At 37.5% G+C, this 27460-nt stretch overlaps 1 protein-coding gene across 1 annotated transcript in view; it reads left to right on the forward strand.

The window, feature by feature from the left end:
• The first annotated feature begins 2701 nt into the window (after positions 1-2701).
• Positions 2702-27460, forward strand: part of PPP3R1 (protein phosphatase 3 regulatory subunit B, alpha) — an 80969-nt gene continuing 56210 nt past the window's right edge. Inside the window, exon 1 of the mRNA XM_036908224.2 lies at positions 2702-3163. Coding sequence (XP_036764119.1) covers positions 3161-3163 — 3 coding nt within the window. The 5' untranslated portion in view covers positions 2702-3160. The remainder of the gene's footprint in view (positions 3164-27460) is intronic.

Below are 27460 nucleotides of genomic sequence, written 5' to 3' on the forward strand. Positions count from 1 at the left end.
TTTTTCTTTCTACTTAGCAGCTTTATTACTATCTTTGGGTCCTTCCTTTTTCCTATCTCTAAATAAGAGAAAAGATTTCACTTTCAAACTGTGTTTTTAGGTTGATTCCCCCATTTCTACTCCTTTCTAACTAGTACTTCCAGCTTCTACTTGGGGGCTTCCACTGGGATATCTCATCAGTAACTCAAACTTAGCATTTCAAAAACCAAACTCATCTCTTTTCACTCAGCAAACAAACTTCTGATTTCTCTATTTCTCTCAACAGCATCACTATTTGCTGTCATCCAAACTAAAACTGGTCATCTTTTATTTCTCCTTCTCCTTGTTCTTTATATCCACCAAATTGCATAGTCAGTCCCTTTATGTTCTGTGTCTTTTGTGTTTACCACATCATTTCTTCTGCCATTAGTACTTCTCATTACCTCATGCTTAGCTGTAACTGTTCTTTTAAATGGCATCTCTGTCTTAAGTGTGTCTCCCTCCAACCTATCTGATCCAACTTCAAAATCATCTTTTGGTTGCTAAGAATAATCCACCTATTAGTTATGTCATTTGCCTTTTCACTTAACCTATTTAAAAACGTATACTTTTAGCAGGACTATTTGGTACCTGTTCCCTTTCATATCAAGTTCTACATCAAAGCTTGATGGAAAGAGACAAAAACAAGAATGACCATCATATGTCCTTTTCTGATCTTAGCGCAAAAACCTGGGTAGTAAGGGTGCATTTTAGATTTACCTCTCTCAGTGGATTCAGAATTGACCAATTAGTTTCAGTGTCAGAGATGCAACCTGCTATACTGCTGTATTTTATGTGTATATGCAAAGCTGAGAGAATGTAGGTGGTGAACTCGGGGAGATTTGTAGGATGAGAAAGAGCAAGTGGACTGGCCTTGTGTCTTTTACTTTGGTCAGTAACAGAGGCTAACCAATCTTTCACAGTGGCTGGCTCTTGAATTTCTGATTTAGGTTCACAGTAGATATTTGTTGAATGACTGTAGTCTAAATTGGCTCAAATCATGACAAAATTATAGGTTGCTCTAAGTCTGCATTCCATATAATTCAAATTCCTTTTTAGTATTTAATCCTCAGATGATTATTTGATTTTCACTGAGTATGTGCAAGGGGCACACACAAATGCAGTTACAGTGATTCTCTCTCAGAAGTGGAGTTGCGGGGAAGAGTTTTCTCATATATTTTTTAATGAGCATGTCAATTTTAACGATGAAAACCTAATGAAAAATAAAATACCTAAAAAATCATAAATAACACAAATATCTTAAGGACTTTTCTGAAACTGTTTTGGAACATAGTCTAAGTCAAGAAACTTGGATTAAATGTTGGAAGCTGTCATTTGGTGGCCTTTCCTTGGTAAATTTACTGTGCGATACACCGTTATCAGTCTTAGTTACTTTTTCTTATTCATCCTGACGAAGAAACAAAATACAGTAGTTCTTTAAAACCAAAGGTGTGGTGGGGACCCAGGCTTGTCATTGAGCCTCTATTAGAAAGGACGTGTACTTTAAATAAAGAAAAATAATTACCACAGAAAAAGAGTAACACTCTAACGTAAGGAGGCTTAACAGACTGCCACTAAAAGCACTACGGCTTTTTATAAAACTACTCAAAATATTTGTCATTAAGGAGTTTCTGACCGCTCAGGAGAAATTCTTTCACATCCATGGGCACACGAAATTATCAAGATTTGAAAAGGAATAAATTGTTAAAATCGTTGCAAAATGTTTTCTTCATTATCCTATCACACCTTTCCTATCAGCTCTCTTTTCCCCCATGAGCATAACTTTCCTCCCTGTGCTTTTTTGGACTCCATTTCCCATTATGGTCTAATTTTCTGGGAACGTAAATTATCACCAAAGTGGATACAGCCCTACTAAAGGGTTAAGTGGGCAATCTGTCTTCGAATGTTTTTCTGACACAAACAGTGCTGCACCCGTCAAACAGCAGCCTGGAGGGTTAAAGAATACAAAGCTGGGTGAGGAAGTCTTTGCGGAGGGAGTGGGAAGCAGCCCCTCTACTAGGTTGTCCTGTGGCTCCCTACACCTCAAACTGCGGCCAGCCTTGGCTCTCCGGTCTTTCTTAACGGGCTGCTGTCTCTGTCCACTCATACTGGAGTGTGGGCCTACGGGTGCTGCACCAAGCAATTTTGTAGGTGGTCCAAGTCAGTGCAGAGATACCTGTCTTCGAGTGAACTGATTCTCTCTAGCCTCAGGGCTTGAGTTTTCCTCTTTTTATGGTGCGGTGTCTGGGTGGCTCTGACAGCCTTGAGGCCGCTCGTCCGCTCCTCCTCTCCAACGAGGCTCCCACTCCGAGGGCCAAGTCCTTCTTTTCCCGTTCCATGCGCACCCCTCACCCCTCGTATTTCCTTCTTCTCAGGGAACCCTCGCATTTCCTCGGTCCCCTCCCCGCCCCGTTTTCCCCCGACCGCCTCCAGCCACATGACCGGAAGGGCTCCGCCACGCGACGTCACTGTCGTCTGCACCCCCGCCCTTGTTCTCCCCCCGCACCGCACGCAAGGGGCGGGCGGCGGAGGGCAGAACGTGGTCCGCGCGCTCCGCTCTCCCCAACCAGAAATCGCCAGAGCGCTGCAGCGGCCGCAGCCGAGGCGGCGCGCGGGTTCCCGGATGTGCGCCGTTCGCCGAAGCCCCGCCCCCGCCGCCGGCTCCTCGCGCGCCCCCGCCCTCCGCCCCCGCTGCGCCCCGCTTTCCCCTCCCTCTCCTGCCCTCCCCCGTTTTCGTGCCTTGAGGTTGCGGGTCAGCGCGAGCCACCGCAGTGAGTCCGTCACGGCACCGGCGCGAGCGCGAGGCTGCAGCCACCGGAGCCGCCTGGCTCCCTTTCCCCCTTCTCCCCTTCTTGTGCTTCTCTGTCTCTCGCCTTTCTTGCCGTGTCTTCTCCCGCTCTGTCTCTGAATCTCGACCTTAATTTCTCTTCTGCCAGCCCGCTCCCGCTTGCCCAGTCAACCGGCCGGCGCGGGCCCCGTGGCGCCGCCTCCCTTCCCCCAGCCTGCACCCCCTCCCCCGCGGGCGTCCCGAGGGCCGCAGCCGCCCCAGCCGAGCGCAGCTGGGCCGCCGCCGCTTCCTGCGGGACCCGTTTGAGCGCCGACACTCTCCTCCGCCCGTGCGAGCCGCCGACCGCCCAGCAAAATGGTGAGACCTTTGCTTCCCCGATATACCATCCCTCCCCCGCCCGCCGCCTCCAAGGGCGGCGGGCGGGGGCGAACCCCGACGCCCCCGGTCGGCTTCCCCCGGTGGAAGATTCGAGAGACCCGGCCCGGCTGGTGCCGCGGCGGGTCCATAAGAGCCCTCGGCAGCCGGAGTGCGCCCGCGGCGGGCGGGGGCGGTGGGCCGACTGCTGGACAGGGCAGCGGGGCCCCGCGGCGGTACCCCGAGCCTCTGCGGGGCGCCCCTCGCCCCCTCCATCCACGGCCGCCGCGATTCCGTCCCTGCCTGGTCCCCCCTCTCCCTGGGCCATCGGCCTCGTACTGTCTCCCTCCCTCCGCCGTCGCCCTGCATTACTTCTCTCCGGACCCTCCACGTGGAGCCCCCTCTTTCACCCCTAGACTCATTCTTTCAAGTCCAGGCATATTCCGAAATCCTGTGAAAATGCTATGTAGCCAAAGGCTTTTCATATAAGACCTACTTTCTCTCCAGAGCTGCCCTTCTTTCTCCCATACCCACTCCATTTTCAAGCCCGGAGTCTGGGCAGGAATCCTGCCACTTACTTCCCCCCTCATCTGTTAGTGTTTATTTCGCTGCTGTTTGCAAGCTTTTTGCTGCTGCTTTTCTCTCTGCACTGGCTAACCGGAAAGTCCAAGGTGTATGTTTTCGTAAACAATCTCACTCGGTCTTTGGTAAAGCAGGATACTTGTTTTTTAATGATTCCTTACTACCCAGGGTTTTTCGTTTTCTTTGTTACCTTTGTAAATCTCTCTTGTGGTGGTGGTTTTTTGAATCATGGCGATTAAAATTTGTCTTTCCTTACCCTCACATTAATCCCTAGGTAGAATTCACTGCTGTAGTGTTTCAAACCGACGCTAGGGGTGTGTCTCCCGCGTCAGTCACTGTGGCCAAGAAATCAACGACGCCCTTTTAGCCTGTTACCTTACCGGTTCTCTTGCTCCGGGTAGCCAGGGGAGTTTCCTGTTTGTAATCAAGAACTGTATTTATTCATAGTAGAAAAAATTAGCAGTTTTCCATAAGTGTCAGATATTTTAACATGTGATGTGGTTGTTAACGCTTTTTCTGAAAGTTTAAACAGTTGTCCAAAGATTTTTAGACTAAACGACGTGAGATAATTTCTTGCACTTTTTAATTGTATTGTATTTCACCTTGTATGTACATTTTACGTATTTAAAAATAGAATGGTGGATTGGAGAACAAAGAATTTCTGTTGATTGCAATTTAAAATCAGTTTGGTGTGAGTGTAGGGGAAGAACGTGAAAATAGGATTTTTCAAGTAAGTTAGCTTTAAAATACAGGAAAAACGATTAAGTGCACTTCAGATTAGGAGCAGATTTAATGAATGATTAGTGATTTTGATGTGTAGAGAAAGTGTTTCCCTGTTAACGTGGTAGGCAGCTCAGAGACAACTTTGGCTCCCAAAGGCAAAAAAACTCAGGCTTTTCGACTATTACAGAAAACAACTTAGATCAGAGGCATTCGTATAGTACAGTCTTTTTGTTGGCGTGGTCTTTGGAGTTATGAATTGCAATTTTAAAACTTCTTTATATATGTATTTTACTCGAAAGCCAGGATCTTGAAGGTATTTGTCCATTGCAGCGAATGTTTTTACTTGTATTTATAAAACAGTACATCTTGAGGAACAGTCATATAGCCTTTTGTTTGTTATTATGTAGTAGAGTGATCTGGTTCAAAATAGTTTTTTCCCCCTGTAGTGCATCTCCCCAAGCCTCACTTCTATTTTGAGCATCAGACTGAATTTTGGAAATTCTCTTTTAGCTCTTAAATTTGTTTTCCTATGGTGCTCATTGTTGCCTTATCTTTTAAAAATATGATTTACCATACAATATTGTTTTCTTCCAGGTCATTATTTCCCTCTTCTTTCCATTTGCCTTTTCAGTCTTTGTTTTCTGATTCATTTTTGGCTCTTTTTTCTACCATCCTCTCAATGACATTTCAGGATCTACATACTTTGCCATGACGGTGGCACCCCAAATTTAGCATTATTTTGGTCTGCTGAGTATAGTGCTGGTTTGAAACTATCAAGATGATACCTCTAGCTTAGCTCTGCCATATGGGATATTGAATAACTCAAATAAATTGGGCTTTGGAGTGATGTGATTCATTTTTCTAGTTAATTGAGCATACAGTTTGGAAAATTTTCACTCTCTTTGGAAAAGGTTTATTATAACTCTGATTATCATGAAAATATTTACATTTTTGTCAACAGATTTTAATTTATAAATAACACTGATTAATTCAGATAAGGGAAAAATAAAAAGGCTTATTGGATTGAACCTATCCACTCTTTTCTGACAGGCATTTTACTTGCTACTTTAATAGTAGGTTTTTTCTTTTTTTTCCCCTGAGAGTTAAGTCTTTCCTGCTCTTCACCTCTATTTGAGTTTTAAACTTGAGCATTCAGGTGGGATGAAGACTGTATGTGTATAAAAATCTCAGTGCTGAGCTCCTAGAAGTTTTCCCTGAATCATTAATGGTCAGTTATCTGTGATAAGTAAATAGATGCTAATTTATTGAAATAAATAGGTATCTTCACAATATTTTCTGTAGGTAGGCATGTATAGTTTTAGGTAGAGTACTTCAGTGTTAGTGACATGCAAAGGAATGGAAAAAATAAAATGATCAAGTAGAAGAATGTTTAGGTCAGTGTGATTGAAAATACTCATTTTTGAAGGAGTAAATTTTGTAGGGGCATTTTTTAAAACAGTTAATTTTCATGTATGAAAAACAGTGTTTTTATCTTGGACTTAGTATAATTTAGGAATATGGCCATATTTTTTGTACTTGTTTTTGTTGGAATAACTAATAAAGGATTTTGTTCTGGAAGCATATAGTAACACAGTGCGTAAGTAATTAGCTATTCTTCTAAATTTTGTTTCTTAGGGCAACCTTAAGTTTTAAAAGTGACCTTCTTTGTGCCTCTGTGTTTTTAAACTTTTTATTAAAATTACCTCCATACTTTGTAAATAAAAGTTAATGCACATTTATTGCTGTCTGTGATAACTGCATTTAGAGTTGTATACAACGTATCCTACTTCAGATTCTGTAGCAAAGAAAGGCTACTTAAAAAAAAAAGCAACCCGTTGTATGGCAGGATTAAAATTGGTGTCAGTCATAAGGAAAAAGTTTCTCGACTCATTATGTCCTGTAGTGCATGAGAAAATTAAAAAAGCTCAAAGTACAAGGTAAAGAAGCTAAGAGTCAGTCAGCAAGGGGAAGGGACAGACAAGTGTGGGAGGATCAGGCATCTATCATAGGTAGTAAGGCAAGCAAAGTACCAGGCAGTATAAGGAAGTCAGCTTGGTTGAGCCAGGAAGATTAAGTGAGTCAGACAGACAGTGGGCCCAGTCTGGGCAAGCAACAGGGATTCATTCATATCAACAAATACTTACCGATTTTGCCTGCTGTTCACTGGTTGCTGTGCTGGGTTGTGAAGGATGTTAAAATAATTAAGGCAGGTTTTCTACCTTCATTTAAGTATAGAACATAAGATAAATGCCAGTGGGTGTGAAAAAGTGTGAGTTAAATGAATAATATACACAAAGCTTGATAGAAATTAAGGATAGAGCAAGATCAGTTTTACCTGGGATTAGGGAAAATTTTAAGAAGGAAGTGACAATTGAGGGGGGGGTTCTAAAAAGATTATTAGGATTGCACTAGTCAGAGTTGAAGGCAGCTAGGAAAAGACAAAATCCTGGAGATAGGAAGAAACATGTATTTGAAACACTCAAAATGTGGTTCTTGGACCAGAACGAAAAGCATCATCTGGGAACTTACTTGGTCCCACTCTGGACCACTCTGGAGATGGACCCAAGCAGTGCAGATTTATAAGTTTTCCAGGTAATTCTGATACAGGCTAAATTTTGAGAGCCAGTGTTTAGAGAATAGCAAGTAATGTATTTATTTAAATTTTAGTTGAGTGTCTATTATTATCCCTAGCACTGACTTTACAAACAAAACATAATTGTGATTTCCAAGGAACTTAAGTGGGGTAGAGAAGACAATTATGCAGTGGGATACGTTAAAGACAGAAGTATGAGATATGCCTCTCAGCCAGGTCGTCATGACTGGAGGGTAGGGAGTTAGGGTGGAAGGGAGAAGAGGGTGGTCTGGTAAATAGAGGCAGGATCATAGGGAGGGTTGTGTATCATGGGAAAGAGTTCACATTTTTTTCCTAAGGAAGTTGTTATCTTAAGTAGGATGATGAAATTGTCTCATTTACTTTTTTGGAGAGATCAGTCTGATGACCATGTGGAAAATTAAATAGGATAGATGAATCTAGACTTGGGGACCAAGTAAGAAATTATTATAGTAATTCATGTGAGAAATGTGGACCTGAAAGGGTGTAGTAACAGTGCATGTGGAGAGGAGGGACCAGGTATGAGACAGCGTTTAGGAGGTAGAAGATTGCACTTAGTGACAGTTGGATTGTGGGGGAGGAAAGGAGTAAATCCTGCCATGGTTTCTGGCTCGAGTGACTGGATAGGTGATAATGCCATCCATTCAGTAAATATTTATCGAGTGCCTGCTTGAGTAAGATTTGATTCTAGGGATACATGGGAAATGCAGTCCTGTCCTTAAGAAACTTCAACTTTGCTGGAATGACTTTGTTTCATCTCTAGTCCTCTCATCATTTGGTAATTCATGCTTGGAATTCTGTGTTGCAAGATTCTAAGTTCAATAGGTTGGAGTGTTGTGAAATATTACAATGCCTGCTGTGTAGATATCATGGTCTAGGAGGCAGCAGAAGGAACTTTGTAGCCTGGAGGTAGGAAGAGGTAGTAAGTGTTTGAGCAGTGATTCTCAAAAAGTGGATCATGAACTAGGAGCATCAGATCAGCATCATCTGTATCCTTGTTAGAAATGTGTATTCTTTGTCTAGGAGATACAGAAGATTTGGGGGAGTGATGATGATTTCTATTCGGGGCATGCTGATTTTAAACTAGTGGGGTATCTAGTGGAAATGGCCAATAGGTAATTGGCTATGTATATTTGGAGCTCAGATGAGAAATCTGCGTCTGGATTAAACATTTGAGCACTATCAGTATTTGTATTACCTAGTAGTGGAAGCCATTAAACTGGATGAAATCCTATAGAGAATATAAAATGAGAAAAGAGGGCAAACCCTTAAGAACACTGAATTTAAGAGGTAGGTCGAGGATGAGGAACCTGTGGAGGTTGAGAATAAAAAGCTAGAGAGAGAGTTGGAAAGTTAGCAGAGTGATACCACATTTGAAGGAGTCAGCAGTGTGTAGATATTAGAGATAGGGAAGAGACACTTAAAAGTGTCTTTTGGAGGGATCAGGAGAGTTCTGGTGGCTTTGGCAACAAGGACCAAAAACCCACCATTTTATTACTGGTAACAGGGAAAGCCAGGATGCAGTGAGTTGAGGAATAAGTGGGTGACCAGACTGTTCTTTAATTCTCACTAGAAGGAAAGAAGATGAAAGCTGGGGAATTTAAGTTTGAGAAAGAATATATTTTGGGGTTAAGGGAATAAGCCAACAAAGAGCCATTGAAGTTTTAAAGGGAGAAGGTGGAGTTAATAGATGGCAGTCCCCAAGGAGGTAGGAGGGAATATGACTGACTATCCTTAAACAAGAAGAAAGGTTTTTCTCATCTGTTAAACATGAGAGGGAAGGAGGTAAAAATGAAAACTTACAAAGGTCATAGTCTTTAAGACAGTAACTTTAAATCCTAGGTAATGAAAATAACATTGCAAGTAAATAAAAGCTCTGAGAATGCAGACTTGTCTTTGTCTTTTCATTGTTATGTTCCAAATACTTGACATATAATAAATAGATCCCAAGTAGTGTTTGAAAAAGAAGTGTATGAATAATAAGTGGACTAAAGGAGTAAGAGCTGATGAGACAGTGGAGGTGATGAGTGTCAGTTCATTTTTTGAGACGTTTATGAAAGAAAGGACAAAGAAAGGATTAGTGTTTTTCAGTTTGAAGTTCTTTTTTTAGGGTAGATGTTACTGTTTAGAATTAGAAGAGAAGCCAGAAGAGGGCGCTGTAAGAAAGGATGATTAGTGGAACGACTCCTATGGTAAGAACGAAGAGGGATAAAAGGAAAGCAGAGACATCGAAAGAGGGGGGAAAAAAATCAGGGTGGAGAGAGGTGGCTATGGTAACAGATATGTTTTAATATAATGGAGTTCATGCTATTGGTCTAAATCATCTCAGTAACATGAGATAGTTTGAGGTAAGATCAGTTCCTGAAGTTGAGATTGAGGTTTTGGGTAAATGTAGTAAGATTGAGGGTAAGAAGGAGTATGGAAAAAGATTATCATAGTGGGGGGTTGATAAGGAGGTAAGAGGGTATTAAGTAAATATCATTAAATAGTGATAAATAGTAGGCAGACCCAGGATGGGGCAACTGTGGGTGAGTGGCCTAAGAAATTAATCTAGGACAACACGATGTTACACAAGAAAAGAGCTTAATACTGTCTTGGTCTTTGCTTTAGTAACTCCTGATCAAGTGATGAAAGTCTAAAAGGAACCATTTTTTGAGACCAGCTTTTATGTAAGGGACCACTGAATTGTAGATTGGTAAAAATTCTTAAGTTCTTGTTCTGTTTTTGTTTTGTTTTTAAGTTCTAAAGACACTATTTGTACATTTGCTTAAAAAGTGAAATCATTCTGAAAGGTATGAAGTAGAAAGTAAATCTCCTGTCCATCTCTTTGCCTTGTATTGATCTCTGTTGAGTTTCTTATGTATTCTTTCAGAGGAAGTTTTTTTTTGTGTGAGTTCTTTTCTTCTTCTTTTAAACCTGTGCCAGTGTGGATATACTAATTTTTTTATAATTTAGTTTTTATCAAAAAGATTGCAGAGGTCAGACTTGAGGTTTTAATGATACCATCCTCTAAGTTACTCATTATAGTCCGTTTTTTTTGCAGGGTTTTAAACCGTATTTTGATGTAACATTGAATGAAAAACAATTCATAATTTTTCTAATCAGGTAGCAATTTCATAATGATTAAGGTTGGTACTTTAACAAGGGTCTGAATTATGACAGTATTCTTGTGAAAATACTCTTAGGGAAGATAATACTATAACTTCTTTTGTATTTTTTCCACTTATTACCTTAAGTATTAGCTCTATGGATAACAATTTCTTAAAAAGAGAAAATGAACTCCAACGTATAATGGATAAAGGATCTATTTTATTTCAAGCTTGCCAGACTAAAATTTCTTCCTCACTTTTAGCCTTCCAAATAAACCTTTTCTTCAACAGCCCACATCCACACTCTCCCTTTCTGAATTTTCTCCTTGTATTCCTTTACCCTCCTTGTGGTTGTGAGTTCACAGTATAATTATAGCTAATGTATAGATCTGGTGCAGGAATAAAATTTTGAAATGAGATGTGATTAATACATGTTTTTGGGTTTGTCTTCGGTTTTTATGGTCTTGTACTTTAAAAATATTTAAAACACTTGAAGATTTCTGTAGGATATCCTTTAAAATTTAGCACTGACAAATCAAGAAGTTACAAGTTCTTACAGGTTTCTTCCTCAGACAGTTTTTTTTTTATTGTTAATGTACAGTTACTTGAACAACATTATGGTTACTAGACTCCCCCTATTATCAAGTCCCCCCCACATACCCCATTACAGTCACTGTCCATCAGCGTAGTAAGATGCTATGGAATCATTACTTGTCTTCTCTGTATATACTGCCTTTTCTGTGTACCTCCCCCGCTACATTATGTGTGCTAATCGTAATGCCCCTTTTTCCCTCTTATCCCTCCCTTCCCACCCATCCTCCTCAGTCTCTTTCCCTTTGGTAACTGTTAGTCCATTCTTGGGTTCTGCGAGTCTGCTGCTGTTTTGTTCCTTCAGTATTTTCTTTGTTCTTATACTCCACAGATGAGTGAAATCATTTGATACTTGTCTTTCTCTGCCTGGCTTATTTCACTGAGCATAATACCCTCTAGCTCCCTCCATGTTGTTGCAAATGGTAGGATTTGTTTTCTTCTTATGGCTGAATAGTATTCCATTGTGTATATGTACCACATCTTCTTTATCCATTCATCTACTGATGGACACTTAGGTTGCTTCCATTTCTTGGCTATTGTAAACAGTGCTGCGATAAACACAGGGGTGCATATGTCTTTTTGAAACTGAGCTGCTGCATTCTTAGGGTAAATTCCTAGGAGTCAAATGGTATTTCTATTTTGAGTTTTTTGAGGAACCTCAATACTGATTTCCGCAATGGCTGAACTAGTTTACATTCCCACCAGCAAGTCTAGGAGGGTTCCCCTTTCTCCACATCCTCACCAACATTTGTTGTTTGTCTTTTGGATGTTTGCCATCCTAACTGGTGTGAGGTGATATCTCATTGTGGTTTTAATTTGTATTTCTCTGATGATTAGCGATGTGGAGCATCTTTTCATGTGCCTGTTGGCCATCTGAATTTCTTCTTTGAAGAAGTGTCTGTTCAGCTCCTCTGCCCATTTTTTAATTGGCTTATTTGCTTTTTGTTTGTTGAGGTGTGTGAGCTCTTATATAATTTGGATGTCAACCTTTTACCGGATCTGTCATTTATGAATATATTCTCCCATACTGTAGGATGTCTTTTTGTTCTACTGATGGTGTCCTTTGCTGTACAGAAGCTTTTTAGTTTGATGTAGTCCCATGTGTTCATTTTTGCTTTCGTTTCCCTTGCTCGAGGAGATGCATTCAGAAAAATGTTGCTCATGTTTGTATTCAGGAGAGTTTTGCCTATGTTGTCTTCTGAGAATTTTATGGTTTCATGACTTACATTCAGGTCTTTGATCCATTTTGAGTTTACTTTTGTATATGGGGTTAGACAATAATCCAGTTTCATTCTTGTACATGTAGCTGTCCAGTTTTGCCAACACCAGTTGTTGAAGAGACTGTCATTTCCCCATTGTATGTCCATGGCTCCTTTGCCATATATTAATTGACCATACATGCTTGGGTTTATATCTGGGCTCTCTATTTTGTTCCACTGGTCTATGGGTCTGTTCTTGTGCCAGTACCAAATTGTCTTGATTACTGTGGCTTTGTAGTAGAGCTTGAAGTCGGGGAGCTTAATTCCCCCTACTTTATTCTTCCTTCTCAGGATTGTTTTGGCTATTCGGGGTCTTTTGTTGTTCCATGTGAATTTTAGAACTTTTTGCTCTAGTTTATTGAAGAATGATGTAGGTATTTTGATAGGGATTGTATTGAATGTGTAGATTGCTTTAGGCAGGATGACCATTTTGACAATACCAATTCTTCCTAGCCAAGAGCATGGGGTGAATTTCCATTTATTAGTGTCCTCTTTAATTTCTTTTAAGAGTGTCTTGCAGTTTTCAGAGTATAGGTCTTTCACTTCCTTGGTTAGGTTTATTCCTAGGTATTTTATTCTTTTTGATGCAATTTTGAATGGAATTGTTTTCCTGATTTCTCTTTCTGCTAGTTCATCATTAGTGTATAGGAATGCAACAGATTTCTGTGTATTAATTTTGTATCCTGCAACTTTGTTGAATTCAGATACTAGATCTAGTAGTTTTGGAGTGGATTCTTTCTCAGACAGTTTTAAGTCCTTTCTTGTGAGTATCATGAGGGCCATGTTGATAGCCCTGTTGCTATTCCAAGAAACATTTTTGTAAATAAGATGTTATTTTGACTTGTTTTTCTCATAGCATTATTAAATTCATTTGTTGTCTAGACAAGTCTTTGTCTTTTGTGTAAATAGAGTATTCATTTTTATTTGTATGTTAGAACTAAGTATGGATTTTAAAACCGAGGTATAAGAGAGTGAAGTATAGCAACCTACAAAAAGGGATCCAACTGTTACCATTTGTCTTACTAGAGCTATCTATTAGCACTTTTATTTTTCCTTAATCTGTCTAGTTCAGGGATCATTTTCTTTCAAATACTCAAAGTATGCTGTCACAAGCAATCTGTTACAGGCATGTGATAATCTGGTATCCTCTAGTATTATTTGGGTATAGGGCAATATTTAATGAAAACTGGAATGTCAGGAAAAATAAGTGCTAATTAGGTAGTAAGGGAAATCTGTGATTTTATGTGTTTCTGTTCCAACAACTTACCTAACAAATAGAATTTTAGGAGTTGTATGCTAACATAGTGTTTCTCAAGTACATAGTGAATTTGTGAACATAAAGGTATGCTTCAGCTCTGCCTTCCTGTATGGCTGTCACTCTGTCTTTACCTTTACTATCATGTTTCTAGACTCATCTCTATTGGCTCATTTTCTTGTTTTTTCAGTCTACTATAGTCTAGATTTGTGATGTCCAGTTCAGTAGCCACTAGCTAAATGTGGCTATTTAAATTTTAATTAAGGTGAATTAAAATTAGAAATTCAGTAACAGTGCTTAGTAGCTACTTGTGGCTAGTGGTCACGACATTAGTGTCTCAATATAGCACATTTCTGTCATTGCAGAAATTTCTATTAGCGTTGGTCTAGAGAGATTGTACATCTGCATTTCACTGAAACTTACTATTCTGGCATTAATCTTCCAATTTGCATCATGAGATTTGGAGTTGGAAAGATTTGAATTTAGATTTTGGTTCTGCCATTTATAAACTGTGTGACCCTAAGCAAATACCATAAACTCTCTAGACCCTATTTAGTACATGTATAAAATGGAAATAACAACACCTCTGATTATGGTAACAATAGAGAGTGTCTGGAAATCTAGTAGGTACTCACTAAATATATTTGGTTCTTCATTCTTTCTTCTTTGTAATGTTGGATGTTGTAGGGAACTCTAAGTTCTCTTTGGCTTCTGTGCCATTTTCTGCTAGTTGATATTCATCCTCTCCAACCATTTTAAAGCTTTGTTATTGACAGTCATCTAGGTTTGTTCCAAGTCCCTCTTAAATATGATTGTATCACTTTCCCATTTAAAATCCCATATATATGAGACTAAAATACATAACATAGCCCATAGATTCCATAGGTTCTACCTGTTGTTTCCTTTTCTTTTAAAATTCAGGTATCATTGATATAAATCGTACATTGGTTTCTAGTATACAACACAGTCGTTCAGCAGTTACTCGTATTATTAAATCCTTATCCCCACTAGTGCAGTCAGTATCTGTCAACATAGAAAGATGTTACGCAATCATTGGCTGTATTCTCCATGCTCGGTTACAATCCCTGTGACCAACTTCTGATTGAGAATTTTTGTGCCCCTTTATATTCCTCATTGACTCTACCGCCCACCCCAATTCCTCCCCCATGGTAACCATCAGTCACTTCTCAGTGTCTATGAGTCTGCTACTGTTTTGTTCATTTTGCTTTGAGGTTCCACAAATAAGTGAAATCATATGGTATTTGTCTTTCTCTGCCTGGCTTATTTCACTTAGCATAATACCCTCTAGGTTCATCTGTGTTGTTGCAAATGGCAGGATTTCTTTTCTATGGCTGAATAATATTCCATTGTTTATGTGTACCATGTCTTCTTTATTCATTCGTCTGTTGATGGACACTTTGGTTGCTTCCATAACTTGGCTACTGTAAATAATGTGGCAATAAATATAGAGGTGCATCTATCTTTTCAAATTAGGGTTTTTATTTTCTAAAGGTGTATTCGCAGAAATGGAATTACTGGGTTGTATAGTATTTCCATTTTTAGTTTTTTGAGGAACCCCTATACTGCTCTCCACAGTGGCTGCACCAATTTACATTCCCACCAACAGTGTAGGAGAGTCCTGCTTACTATTGCTTCTACTTTACCTCTGCCTTCTCTCTTTGCTGTAGCCACATGACATTGTTACATTTTATTCAGTATTGTGTGCTGTGTTTATTCTTCTATTTATTCTACCATCAGAGCCTTTTGCATAGGCTATGGTTTGGAATGCCTCATAAGTCCCTCAAGTTAGTGACTGAGCCTCCCACCCCTCTACCCGGTCAGTCCATGTTCCTGTGTTACACTGTTTTTTGTACATCTTACATCTTATTGCAGCACATGATTCATTAGTTCTATAGATTTTTAGTTGCTTTTTGTCTTCCCATGATTAAATGTGAGTTCTGTGAGAGTGAACATCATCACTGTCTTATATACCCTTGCTGCCAGCATAGGTCCCTACATACAGGATTTCAGTAAATACTTGTTGAAGGAGTTAATTGAGTGAATGCATAAATTCTTTTTTTATTTTCAAAGTTTCTTCATCTTTTAAGTACCAGTGATTCATATTTTCAGCCTATATTATTATCTCATGCTGCAGTCTGTGGTTCTAACTGCTTACTGCATATTTATCTAAATAAATATGTCTATAAGATACCTCAGACTCAACTAAAACCACATCATTATCTTCTTCCTATTCATGCTTAATTATTTCTTAATTTTTCTTAATGGAAATAGTGTCTGTCCATTCATTCATTCATGTCTGGTATACCTTGTGCTTTCTAATTGTTTATTCATTTTTCTTCATTTTACTACAACCTAAGTCTTAAGCAGTTATTAGTTAGTCTGTACTAAAGGAATATAACCTAGGAATACCGCCTGACCTGGTGTGGGTGTGGAGACTCAGTCACTTACTTGAGGGACTGTAAGGCTTTCCAGTCTGGTTCACATACTACTGTTAAATAGGAAAATGTATTTATGACATGCCCAACATATTAATGTGTTGTGCCATAAAGTAGTGGCAGCTGAATCCAAAATATGCTAACACAGCTGAAAAGAAGTGAGCTGCTAAAGAATACAGTACTGTGTACTGTCCACTGCGTTCTTCCTCTTGACTCAGTTTGGCCATTTATCTGGAAGAATTTATTGCACAGTTCCCCTAGATGTTTGTGCATTTTCCTTTGTTTTTATAATTTGGCTTCTAATACCCTTACGCTTTTTTTCTTTTTTTTTATATTTTCTTTAAGGTATGATTGCTATACACTCTAATGAAGGTTTCACATGAAAAAACAATGTTGTTACTACATTTACCCATAATGCTTTTTTTCTATCACTTTAAATGTGTACCTTTAAAAAGTCTCATACTTGTTATTTAGCACATCTTTTAGTGTTAATATCCTTATTAGGGTTTTTGTTGGCTAACTGTGGTTACAGAGTTGCATAGGTTTTGAATTTCCTCTTCCAACCCTATTTTGTTACTGAGAAGGTGAAGATTTTCAGGAACATAACTATCGTGTCATAGCCAACATGTCCACTCATTTAGATTCCTCCAGAAGACTCTTAAATCAACTTCTTCATCCCCATTGCCACTGGCGTTGTTGCAGGTCCATTTATTTCTCGTGTGGACTGTTTCTCTAGCCTATTTAATGCTTTGCTCTTTTTGCCTCCAATTTCTTCACTCTGTCTTCCTTATCGGCACCAGAGTTGTTCTTATGGGGAAATTTGTTGTCACTGCCTTATTTAAAAGCCACTGGTACATCTTCAAGAATTAAAAATCTGAACTCCTTTGCATGGCACTCATGTTCTGATCCTTATTTCTAGCCATCCTTATGTTATAACCAAGTCAGAGTACTTTGTTCTTAAATACCTCCTTTTTTGCTTGTTGGTGCCTTTGTATGTACATTTTCTTGTATCTGCAGTGTCCTTCCCCTTTTTTTCTTTGGCAAACATCAAGATCTTGTTCTAGTGGCATTCTCTGAAATCTTCCTAATTTCTCCAGGCAATTAATGGTCATTTGTATTGTACTTAGCTTAATTGCTTCCCCTCCTAAACTGTGGGCTCCTCTAGAGCAGTAGATCCATTTTTTAAAATCTTTCTAAAGCCAGTTCCCATTGTGGTATATCTCTCCTGTGGTGAAAACAGAAATGATAGATGAATAAGTAGGCACGTGTCCTGTTGGCTTGGGAAGTCAGCCAGGGTGCAGCTTAGGTGATACTTAGCATGTAGGGCTAAGGAGGTCTTTAGAAGTTCTGTGAATAAACAGGTAGAAAACACAAGTGGGTTGGGCACAATGGGAAAGCTACAGGAAAGGAAAATGCTGTTGATTCTATGATTTTATGCTTTAAGATTCTTATTACATATCTGACTAAAGTGTCAGGGTTATGTTTGAGAGTGTTAGTTAAAATGGTAAGTAAAGTTTTTCATAATTAAGTGAAAGTAAAAGTTTATAAATAATGCTTAATGTTGCTTATATGTGCTGATATATCTTAAATTTTTGTTCTAGATATATTCTAGAACAGCTGATAAGGTGAGACTGCAACTCTAAATCTTTAATTTCCTTATTTAGCAACTGTTTATGTTCACCTACTAATATATTAAACATAGTGTATAGGCACAAAGGTGAAACAAAGACCAGATGTAGACCCAAAGGCATCACAGAGTAGATTAAGTCATGCATGGGATGCATATATAATACAATATAGTAAGTGTTTCAGTAGAGCTATTATATAGTGCTAGATTTCTTTTGGTCACTCTGCTCACCCTGTTTGAACTTAACACGTAGCAGCTACATGGACATTTTATTCATTCTAGTCACATTACTCATGGAATAGAGTTGTATAATGCCAAGCAGTTATTTAAATGCTGAAGAATAATGCAATCATTTTGTTGTTTATGTTCCTTTCATTGAATTTTGTTTGATAATAAGAGCCATAATATGATGTGGTGGAACAAGTATGAGATTCACAATTGGAAGAACTATATTGGAATGACCTGTATTTAAAATATATATATATATGTATGTAATATACTGGTAAAATGTCCCCAGACTGCCGTATTCTGAGTTCTTGTGAGTATTGGGTAAGATAATTACCTATGATGCATTATAAAGGGCAAAACTGATGTTTAAAGTTTAAAAAATTGAACTACTAAAAACTACTGTATCTAGGTTTCATAATTGCTTCATTCTAATTTATTTCCAGCTCTCTGTCTAGTAATGTACTTACTAACAAAGTAGAAAATGTTACCAGAGTGTTCGGGGCTACAAGTAACAGAATACCTACTACCCAACTAAAAGTGGCCTAAATAACAAGGAATGTATTATTTCACAAAATAAGAAGCCCTGAGCCAGAGACTTATGGGTTGGTTCAGCAGTTGATCAGCTTCATCAAGGACTTAGGCCTGGTTTACTTGAAGGCTCTGCCTATTAAGAGATGTCCACCACAATTTCAGGCACTAATACTGGCTGAAAAAGAGTGGGAAGCACTTCCTCTTGTTTATCTATTTATTAGATTGCAAGTCTATACCAGGTTTTTCCTTAGGTCCCCCCTTGCATTTCCTGTGTTTCTTGCATGTTAGAAAAAGACCAAACTCCTTACTCTGGCAGTTAAGTCCCCCCACACCCCTGCACGTTGTATTGAGAAATAATCGACATACATCAGTGTAAGTTTAAGGTGTATAGTGTGATGGTTTTACATATGTTGTGAAATGATAACCACAGTTCGTTCATCATCTAATAAGGTAGAACAAAAAGAAAAAGCAGAAAAAAAAAGAATTTTCTTATGTGGAGAACTCAGGATTTTTTATTTTCTTAACTTTCCTATGTATCATACAGTGTTAAATATAGTCATCAGGTTGTACATTGCATCCCTAGTACGTACTTACTAATTGGAAGTTTGTACCTTTTGATCACCCTCCTTTAAGGCAGTTAAGTTCTTAAACTGGCCCTAGCTTACTTTCCATCACCAGAAACTAAGCCTTATGGTAGTAAAAACAATCTCATCAATATTTTATTTGGTACTCTGGACAAAAGTCAACAGATTACTGATGGGACTGTAGGCAGTGAAAATTATATCTGGCTTCCGATGTAATACTGTACCTTTTACCTCACTAGAACTAGCTATAACCCCATGTCGTCAGCCTCCTCCCCAAAATAATTTTTTTAACCAAAATTAATTAACCAAAATTCTGCCTCTTTCCAAAGGATATCCTCTGCCTTGCAGCCCCTTCAAGAGAACGAAAGCTGTTCATTTTAAGTTAGGGATTGGTTTGTAGTTGAAATTGTGTTAAATCAAGAGTTGGAAAATTTTTGTTAAGGATCGGACAGTAATTATTTTAAGCTTTGTGGGAGATAGTGTTTTGCAGCTATAGACAATACATAAATAAGCATAGCTGTGTTTAAATAAAGCTTCAGGTGGGAAATCGTTTCTGATAGCACAAACAACAGAAGGAAAGATTCAAAATTGAACATTATCAGAATTAACTTTTATGCTTCAAAGGACTCAAGAAAATGGAAAGACTTCCCACAGAATGGGAGAAAATTTTTGTGAATCATAGATCTGCTAAGAGACTTCTACTCAGGGTATATAAAGAATTCTTACAACTCAACAATAAAAAGAAAATCTAACTAAAAAATGTACAAATCTGAGTAGACATTTCCAGAGAAGATAAACAGATGTCCAGTAAGCACATGAAAAGAAGCTCAACATCATTAATTATTAGGGAAATGCAAATCAAAACTACAATGGGATATCACTTCACATTCTCCAGGGTGGCTATAATCAGAGACCAGATAAATGTTGATGAAGATGTGGAGAAATCTGGAATCCTCTTAACATTGCTGGTACAAATGTACATGTCGTAGCTGCTTTAGAAAACAGTTTCTGAAAATTGTTAAATGTAGTTGCTGTGTATGACCTTGTAACTTCATTCCTAAATATATACCCACAAGAAATGAAAAATTTGTATGTGCGTGTTTATAGCAGCATTATTCATAATAGCCCCCAAAAGGAGACAATCCAAATGTCCATTAACTGATAAACATAAATAAAATGTGGTATATCCATACAGTGGTATTATGCTAAATAATAAAATATTGATATTGATAATATTGTAATAAAGTATTGATTTTTGATACTGTATGGATGAACCTGAAAATATTCTAATAAAAGAGGCCAGTTACAAAGGAACACATACTATATGATGTAATATCCAGAATAGATAAATATGTCGAGACAGAAAGTAGATTAGTGGTTGTCTAGGGCTAGGGTGAGGCAGGGAGATGGAGTACTACCAGTGGATATGGGCTTTCCTTTTGGAGTGATAAAAATGCCCTCAATTTGATTATGGTAATAATGGCTGCCCAAGTCTGTATGACTGTACTAAAAACATGGAATTGTATACTTTAGATTGGTGAATTGTATGTAAATTATATCTCAAGAAAGCTTTTAAAACCCTTGCAAAGCTGTGATAATCAAAACAGTATGATGCTGTCATGAAAACACACATAGATCAATGAAACAATAGAAAGCCCAGAAATAAATCCACATATGACCACATATCTGGTCAATAAATTTACAACAAAGGAACCAAGAATATAGAATGGGAAAGGACAATCTCTCCAATAAAGGGTGTTGGGAAAATTGGACCAGAAGTATACATATCATACACAGAAATTACCAACTCAAAATGGATTAAAGATTTGAATATAAGGCCTGAAACTGTAAAACTCCTAGAAGAAAACATAGGCAGTAAGCTTTTTGCCATCAGTCTTGGTGATGAATTTTTGGATTTGACACCAAAAGCAAAAATAAACGGATAGGACTACATCAAACTAAAAAGCTTCTGCACAGCAAAAGAAACTATGAACAAAATGAAAAGGAAACCTGGATAGGAGAAAGTATTTGCAAATTATGTATCTGATAAGAGATTAATATCCAAAATATATAAAGAACTCATACAACTCAATAGCAAAAAACCCCAATTGAATTGTATTCAATTAAAGAATGGTCAGTGACTCAATAGACATTTTTCCAAAGAAGTCATGCAGATGGCCAACAGGTTACATGAAAAGACGTTCAACATCACTAATCATCAAGGAAATGCAAATCAAAATTGCAATTAGATTTTGCCTCACATCTGTTAGAATGACTGTTACCAAAGAGACAAAAAATAACAAGTGTTTGGTGAGGGTGTGGGACACTGTAAGTGGGTATGTAAATTGGTTCAGCCACAATGGAAAATATGGATGTTCCTCAAAAAATTAAAAATAGAACCTTATAACCCAGCAGTTCCACTTTTGGGTATTTATTGGAAAGAAATGAAAACACTAACTCAAAAAGATAGACATGCCCCCACGTTTGTTTTAGCATTGTTTACAATAGGCAAGACATAGAAGCAATTGAAGTGTCCCTGATGGATGGATGAAGAAAATGTGGCACATATATGTGCAGTGGACTACTATTGAGCCATAAAAAAAGAAGGAAAAAACAACCAAAAACAAAACTCATAGAAACAGAGAATAGGTGGGTGGTTGCCAGAGGTGCGAGATGGGGTAGGTGGGAGAAATGGGGAAGGTAGAAAAGGCATAAACTTATAGTTGCAAAAAAAAGTCAAGGGGCTATAATCTACAGCATGGTGACTATAGTTAATAATACTGTGTTGCGTATTTGAAAGTTGCTAAGAGTAGATCTTAAAAGTTATCACAAGAAAAGAAAATTCTAACTGTATAGTAACGGATGTTAACTAGACTTACTGTGGTGATGATTGTGCAATATCTACAAATACTGAATCATTAGGTTGTATACCTGAAACTAATGTTTATGTCAATTATATCTCAATTAAAAAAAAAAGATACTACTTTAAAAAAAAACAACCAAGTGTTGTAGGCCTAATTTGGCCGGGCTATAGTCTGCTTATCTTACTGTGACTGTACCTTCCTTTCTTCTCACTGCTGTCGTCTAACATCTTTCTGGATACTCAGCAGTTTTTCATTCAGAATTTAAGTACCTATATCACATTTTCCCTTCAGGTTTCCCTTCACACTCTCACTTTAAGTCTTTATATACATCCTTGCTTTAGTGTTCCTTGACCTTCTCCACTTTACTAACCTATACTTTCTTTCTACTTTTACTGTTTCCTGTGGCCATAGTCAAATGGTCTCTTACCGTCATCCAGAACTGTACCACTGCTAGAATGTTATTTCCTCTGTTTTGACATTATTTTCTCAGTTAATAATGAAAAGTGTTCTGCCTATAGAATTTTCTGTTTTATTTAAAAACTGTTTTCAAATTAAAACATGTACCAAATTAGTATTGCTTCTTACAAGTTGTTGGACATTTTCCATCTAACAGTATTAAATATTTTCCATCTTTTCACTCCTCTTTTCAGCTGTCTCCACCTATTTCACACCTTCTTACAGTCATGTTTCTATTACTGTGACTACTATATTAGATATATGAACAGCACATTTTCAGTTGCTATGCCAGTGTGTGTTAGCAGTGACAAGTCACTTGAAATTTAAGTGTTCCAAGATGAGAAGAAAATGACTTCAATAATTTACTGCTTCTTTTGTTTAATATAGAAAGGTATAACTTTATTATATATTGGTAAGAATATTCTGGGATTTATAAGTTGATCTGCCAGCTGTGTGACCTTGTGCAAGCTGCTTAACCTTGACACCATTACTTACCAGGATATTCTTTGGAGGATAAATGAGATAATGTATAAGTCTCTTAAGTAGAGTGCCTAGCACATAAATGTTATTTCTTCTGTGTGTGTGTGTATTCAGTAAACTTTTCTTCTTTTCTGTCCATGTTTACATTCACAAAGCTCACTTTAAAAGATTGCTTTCTAGATCCATCAGTTTTTACCTTCAAAAAAGTTCATTAGACATGACAAAATGACACTTATTGTATTGCATGTTTAGTTTAGTTTGAACTAAAGGAATTAGTGGAATTTAAATTAGTATATCTGAAGTGTCTGAAGGATTTTAAGACTTTATGTAAAGAATTGTCTTATTTGAAGAAAAGCAATTTAATTGAATAAAACCAGATGAAAAGAGCCAGTGGGACTTTTTGTTTGTTTTTGCAAACATAGACTTTAAAAAATATCTCTGCTTTAATAAAACTTTTGTTATGTGTCTGTTGCTACTTGAGAGATATCTTTTATCTTTAGGAATGAAATCTTATTCTTAGATCCTTCATTTTATTAATTGCTTACAGTGTATTAAGCAGTTTGTTAGGTAGCATTCTTACCTTCTTGAACAAATACTCAATCTTTTTGAGAGTTTGCAGTAAGAGAGTTTTGAGGGTTTGTTAGTAGCTTCATCCTGGAAGAATTGTGGGTTGGTGCAATGGGAAAGATTAATTGGCAATTCACCTGTGTTTAAAGTTAGTGTACCAGTTTGGATCTTCATACATTTTCCAAAGAAATAACAATAAGATTTAAATAAGAAAGATTTACAAAAGCATATTTCAGTGATAACTCAAAAAATAGAATTTTTTGTGTATCATGCACTGAAGAATAACTGTAGTGAAAAAAAGAAGGGCTTTGCTATTGGGAGCTTGCAGTGTAGTTTAATAATCATAATGGGAAACTGATTCTGTATGTGGAAACATCTCTTTGCATCTAACTTAGGTCTTAGTTAAGATAGAATCTTGTCCCATTCCACAGGGACAGTAGTTGTGTGACTACTCAAACTGTTTTTCTCTGAGAGAGAGACACACAGAATAATAACCATCAGTATGTGTCCATTAAATATGGAAGTATTTACAATTGTATGTTATAGTATTATCTGCAGATCATTTACAAAACTTGACTACTTAGGGTCATTTTTAAGGTAAACTTTTGTAATGCTAGTGTTATTAATTATTTTTAGCAGCAATTTGCATAGTGTAGAGTTGTTATTGATAAATTAAAGCTATACCTTGATTTTAATAATACGGCTTATATAAACTATGAAACGATGAAAAAAGGAGGGGAGTAATTACGGTTTGTTTCCTTTGCAACTCAACTCTTTCCTACTTAAGTACTTTCTCCTTACATGATTTCGAGAGCTATATTAGAATATGAATCATAATAGAACCAAAATAATATACATGTTCTATCAGGAAAACATTATAGGATAATAGATTATGGGAAAGATACAATAGAATATTAAACTGTTAAAACAGAACCATATTCTACTGATCCTTTTCCTGTATTTAATCATTTGCTTTGTTTTTGGTGAAGTTCTCTTCTAATTTTTTAAGTGTTAGTATTCTACTACCTTTTATTTCATTTTCCATTTTTCATGAACTCTTCCTTGAGTGGGGAAGATTACCATCTGTGTGCTGGCAATTACCAAATCGTATCTCTTGTCATGATCTCTCCCCTGAGCCCAGTTCTGTCCTTGCTGGGTATGTCTACCTGGATGTCCATAGACTCCTTACAATTTAAAAATTGTATGTTTGGGAGACCTGAGGATCTGCAGTGTTTGTCATGCCTAGCATATTGCATTGCCCATGGATGGCATTTCCTCCTCTCTTCCTCTCTACTGGTTCTGTAAAGGGTATAAATAGCAGGCTTTTGCCCTCTTTACATATGGGAAAATACTTCAGAATATTAGTAAAGCAATAGAATCAGATACAAATTCATATAGTAAAAGTTATATTCAGACAGCTCAGTAGAAGAATAAATCAGGTATGTTTGAAATTAATCATAGTATACAATAAGAGATGAATAAAATAGACTAAAATTTAAGAACTTTTCTTAACCACTGATACCATTGAAAGAACAAAGAGCTTCTTGGAGAAATACCTTATTTCAGGACTGGGGCAGGGAAAGTACAGTATATGCATGGAACATCTTATGCCAGAAGGTAAGGACAGCCCAGAAGATGATGGGGACATGTTAAAAAGATACAGGAATCAGCTTGAAGGGGAAGGACTCCCACTGACCAAATGTGGGACAATTTAACATCAAATTAAATAATGATGTTAAAAGGTTATAACCCATTGAAATACATACATACATGTGGAAATTGGAGGAAAAAAGGAAGCCTCTCCCAATTTGCATAACTTGGTGGTGGTGTTGATCACATTAAAGCTATACCTTGATTTTAATAATATGGCTTATATAAAGCCAAGTAATAAGCACTGAAGGAATGATGGAATTAGAAAATTGCCATATTGCCACTGCATCAGGTACTTATTGTTCTGTAACAAATTACCGCAAAGTGTAATGGTTTAAAATAACACACATTTATTATTACAGTTTCTGTAGGCTTACCAGGGTTTTCTGCTTCATGGTCTCTCAGGAGGCTGAAAATCAAGGTATTAGCTTGGGGTGTGTGGTCCTCATTTCAAAGTTTGATTGGCGAAGGATCCATTTCCACACTCAGTCACTAGTTGTTGGCAGCATTCAGGTCCTTGTGGGCTGTTGGCAGGTTGTTACCCTCAGTTTCTTGCTACATGAGCTTCATTAAAGCATTCAAGTTGAGAAAGCCATAGAAAGAAACTTGACAAGTTCCAGTCTTCTGCTACCTAGTCACAGAAACGCTATCCCCTTAATATTGTCATACTCTTTTGGTTAAAAGCGAGTTACACAAGGAATAGAGATTATACAAGGCTGTGAATCTAGGAGAGTGGGGATCATCTTAGAGGCTGGCTATCCCAACAGTCATAATATAATGGATTCAGGAATCATCAGTGGATTTTAAAATGAGTGGGTGAAAGTTTAGGAAGTACTTGGATACTTAGTCTTAAAACTCACTTCTCACAAAGAGCTTCTTAAATAACAGGGAAAAATGTAACTTTACGACGGAGAAACTTGGTGGACCTTAACTAAGTGATCAAAGTCAACATTTATATCAGCCAGGCGAAAAATCAACATTATGTATCTGGCTCCTGATACATGAGAAGAACACATTACCACCTTGATATTTTACCAGAGGGCATAATCTTAATCTAATCATGAGGAAGCGTGAGGCAAACCTGTTGAAGGATAGTCTATGAAATAAATGGCCAGTACTCTTTAAAAGTGTCAAAATAATGAAAGACTGAAGAATTCTTCCAATATAAAGTGCACTAAAGGACATGACAAGCGAATTCAATACATAATCCAGGATTTTTTCCCCCTATAAAGAATGTTATTGGAACATATTTATGTATTACAGAAAAATATAGAATATTATGGAACCATAATACTAGAACATGTAGAATAGATTCATAGTATATTGGTTCTGTTGCCATATTTTATTTTAATTGGTGAATTTCTTCAAATTCTTTAACAGTTGGTATTCCCTAATGGAAAAATTTAACTAAGATCCTCAGACTGGATCAGCAGTTTTCAGAGTGGTCCATAGATACCTGGGAATACCTATACCCTTTCAGGGTGCCCATTAAGTCAAAAATTTTCCTAATACTAAAACATTGTTTTATTCACTGTGTTTATATTTGCATGGATGGTACAGAAGCAATGCTTGGTAAAACTGCTGATACCTTAGCATGAATCAAAACAGTGGCACCATTCTGTATTAGTAATCACCATATTCTTCACTGGCATGCAGTTGGGAGTTTTAAAAAATAGCAGTTTCACTTAATATCATTGGTAAAACAACAGAAAGTACTAATTTTATTAAATCTAACCATTCATGTACATGTATCTTTAGTATTCTGTATGATGAAGTGATATATGTAAAAATCATCACTTCTGCATACTGAAGTTATAGTTCTGAGGAAAAACAAGTGCTTGTGTGTTTTGCAAGATGAGCTAGTTAATTGCCTTTTTCATAGAATACCAGAACTTGTTGAGAACAGCTGACAAAATCTGAGACAGTATTTGGGAGAGATTTTCTCAAAAATGAACAGCCTGACACACATGAAACATGAAAAAATAGAGTAACAGAGAAATAGAAGATACAAAGAAGTACCAAATGGTAATTTTAGAACTGAAATATATAACTGATAAAATAGCACAGTGAATTCAACAGTAGATGGGAACAGAGGAAAGACTCAGTAAACTGACAAAATAAAAGAAATACTCAACAGTAGAAACAAAACAGATTGAAAAAATAATTCACATAGCCTCAGGGAGCTGGAGAATTTAAAAAAAGATTTAGCCCTTGTATTGCTGGATTGCTAGGAGAGGAAGAAAGAAGAAGGGCTGAAAAATTACTTAAGGAAATAGTGGCTGAAAATCCCTCAAACTTGGCAAAAGATAAAAACCTACAGATTAAAGAAGTCCAGTGAACATTAAACAAAATAAACCGGTAGAGATCTATACCAAAACACCTCAAAGTCACACTTCTGAAAATTAAAGACAAATGTTGAAATCAGCACAAAAGAAATGACCCTTTATTTACATAGATGGGAAAAACAGTTAGAATGACAGATTTCTCATCAGAAACTATGGAAGCCAGAAGGAAATGACTCGTTTTTCAAGTGCTGAAAGACAAGAACTGCCAGCCCCAAAGCCTGCATCCAGAGAAAATATCCTTTGGAATGAAAGGGAAATCAATATTCTCAGATGAAAGAAAATTAGGAGACTGTGTTGCCAGCAAATTTGCCCTTAAAGAATGGCTAAAGGAAGTTCTAAAAAAAGAAGGGAAATGTTAAAAGAAGGAATTTTGTAAAATCAGGAAGGAAGAACAAAGTATAA

This window comes from Manis pentadactyla, chromosome 2 (assembly GCF_030020395.1).
Source record: "Manis pentadactyla isolate mManPen7 chromosome 2, mManPen7.hap1, whole genome shotgun sequence".
NCBI classification, from domain to species: Eukaryota; Metazoa; Chordata; class Mammalia; order Pholidota; family Manidae; genus Manis; species Manis pentadactyla.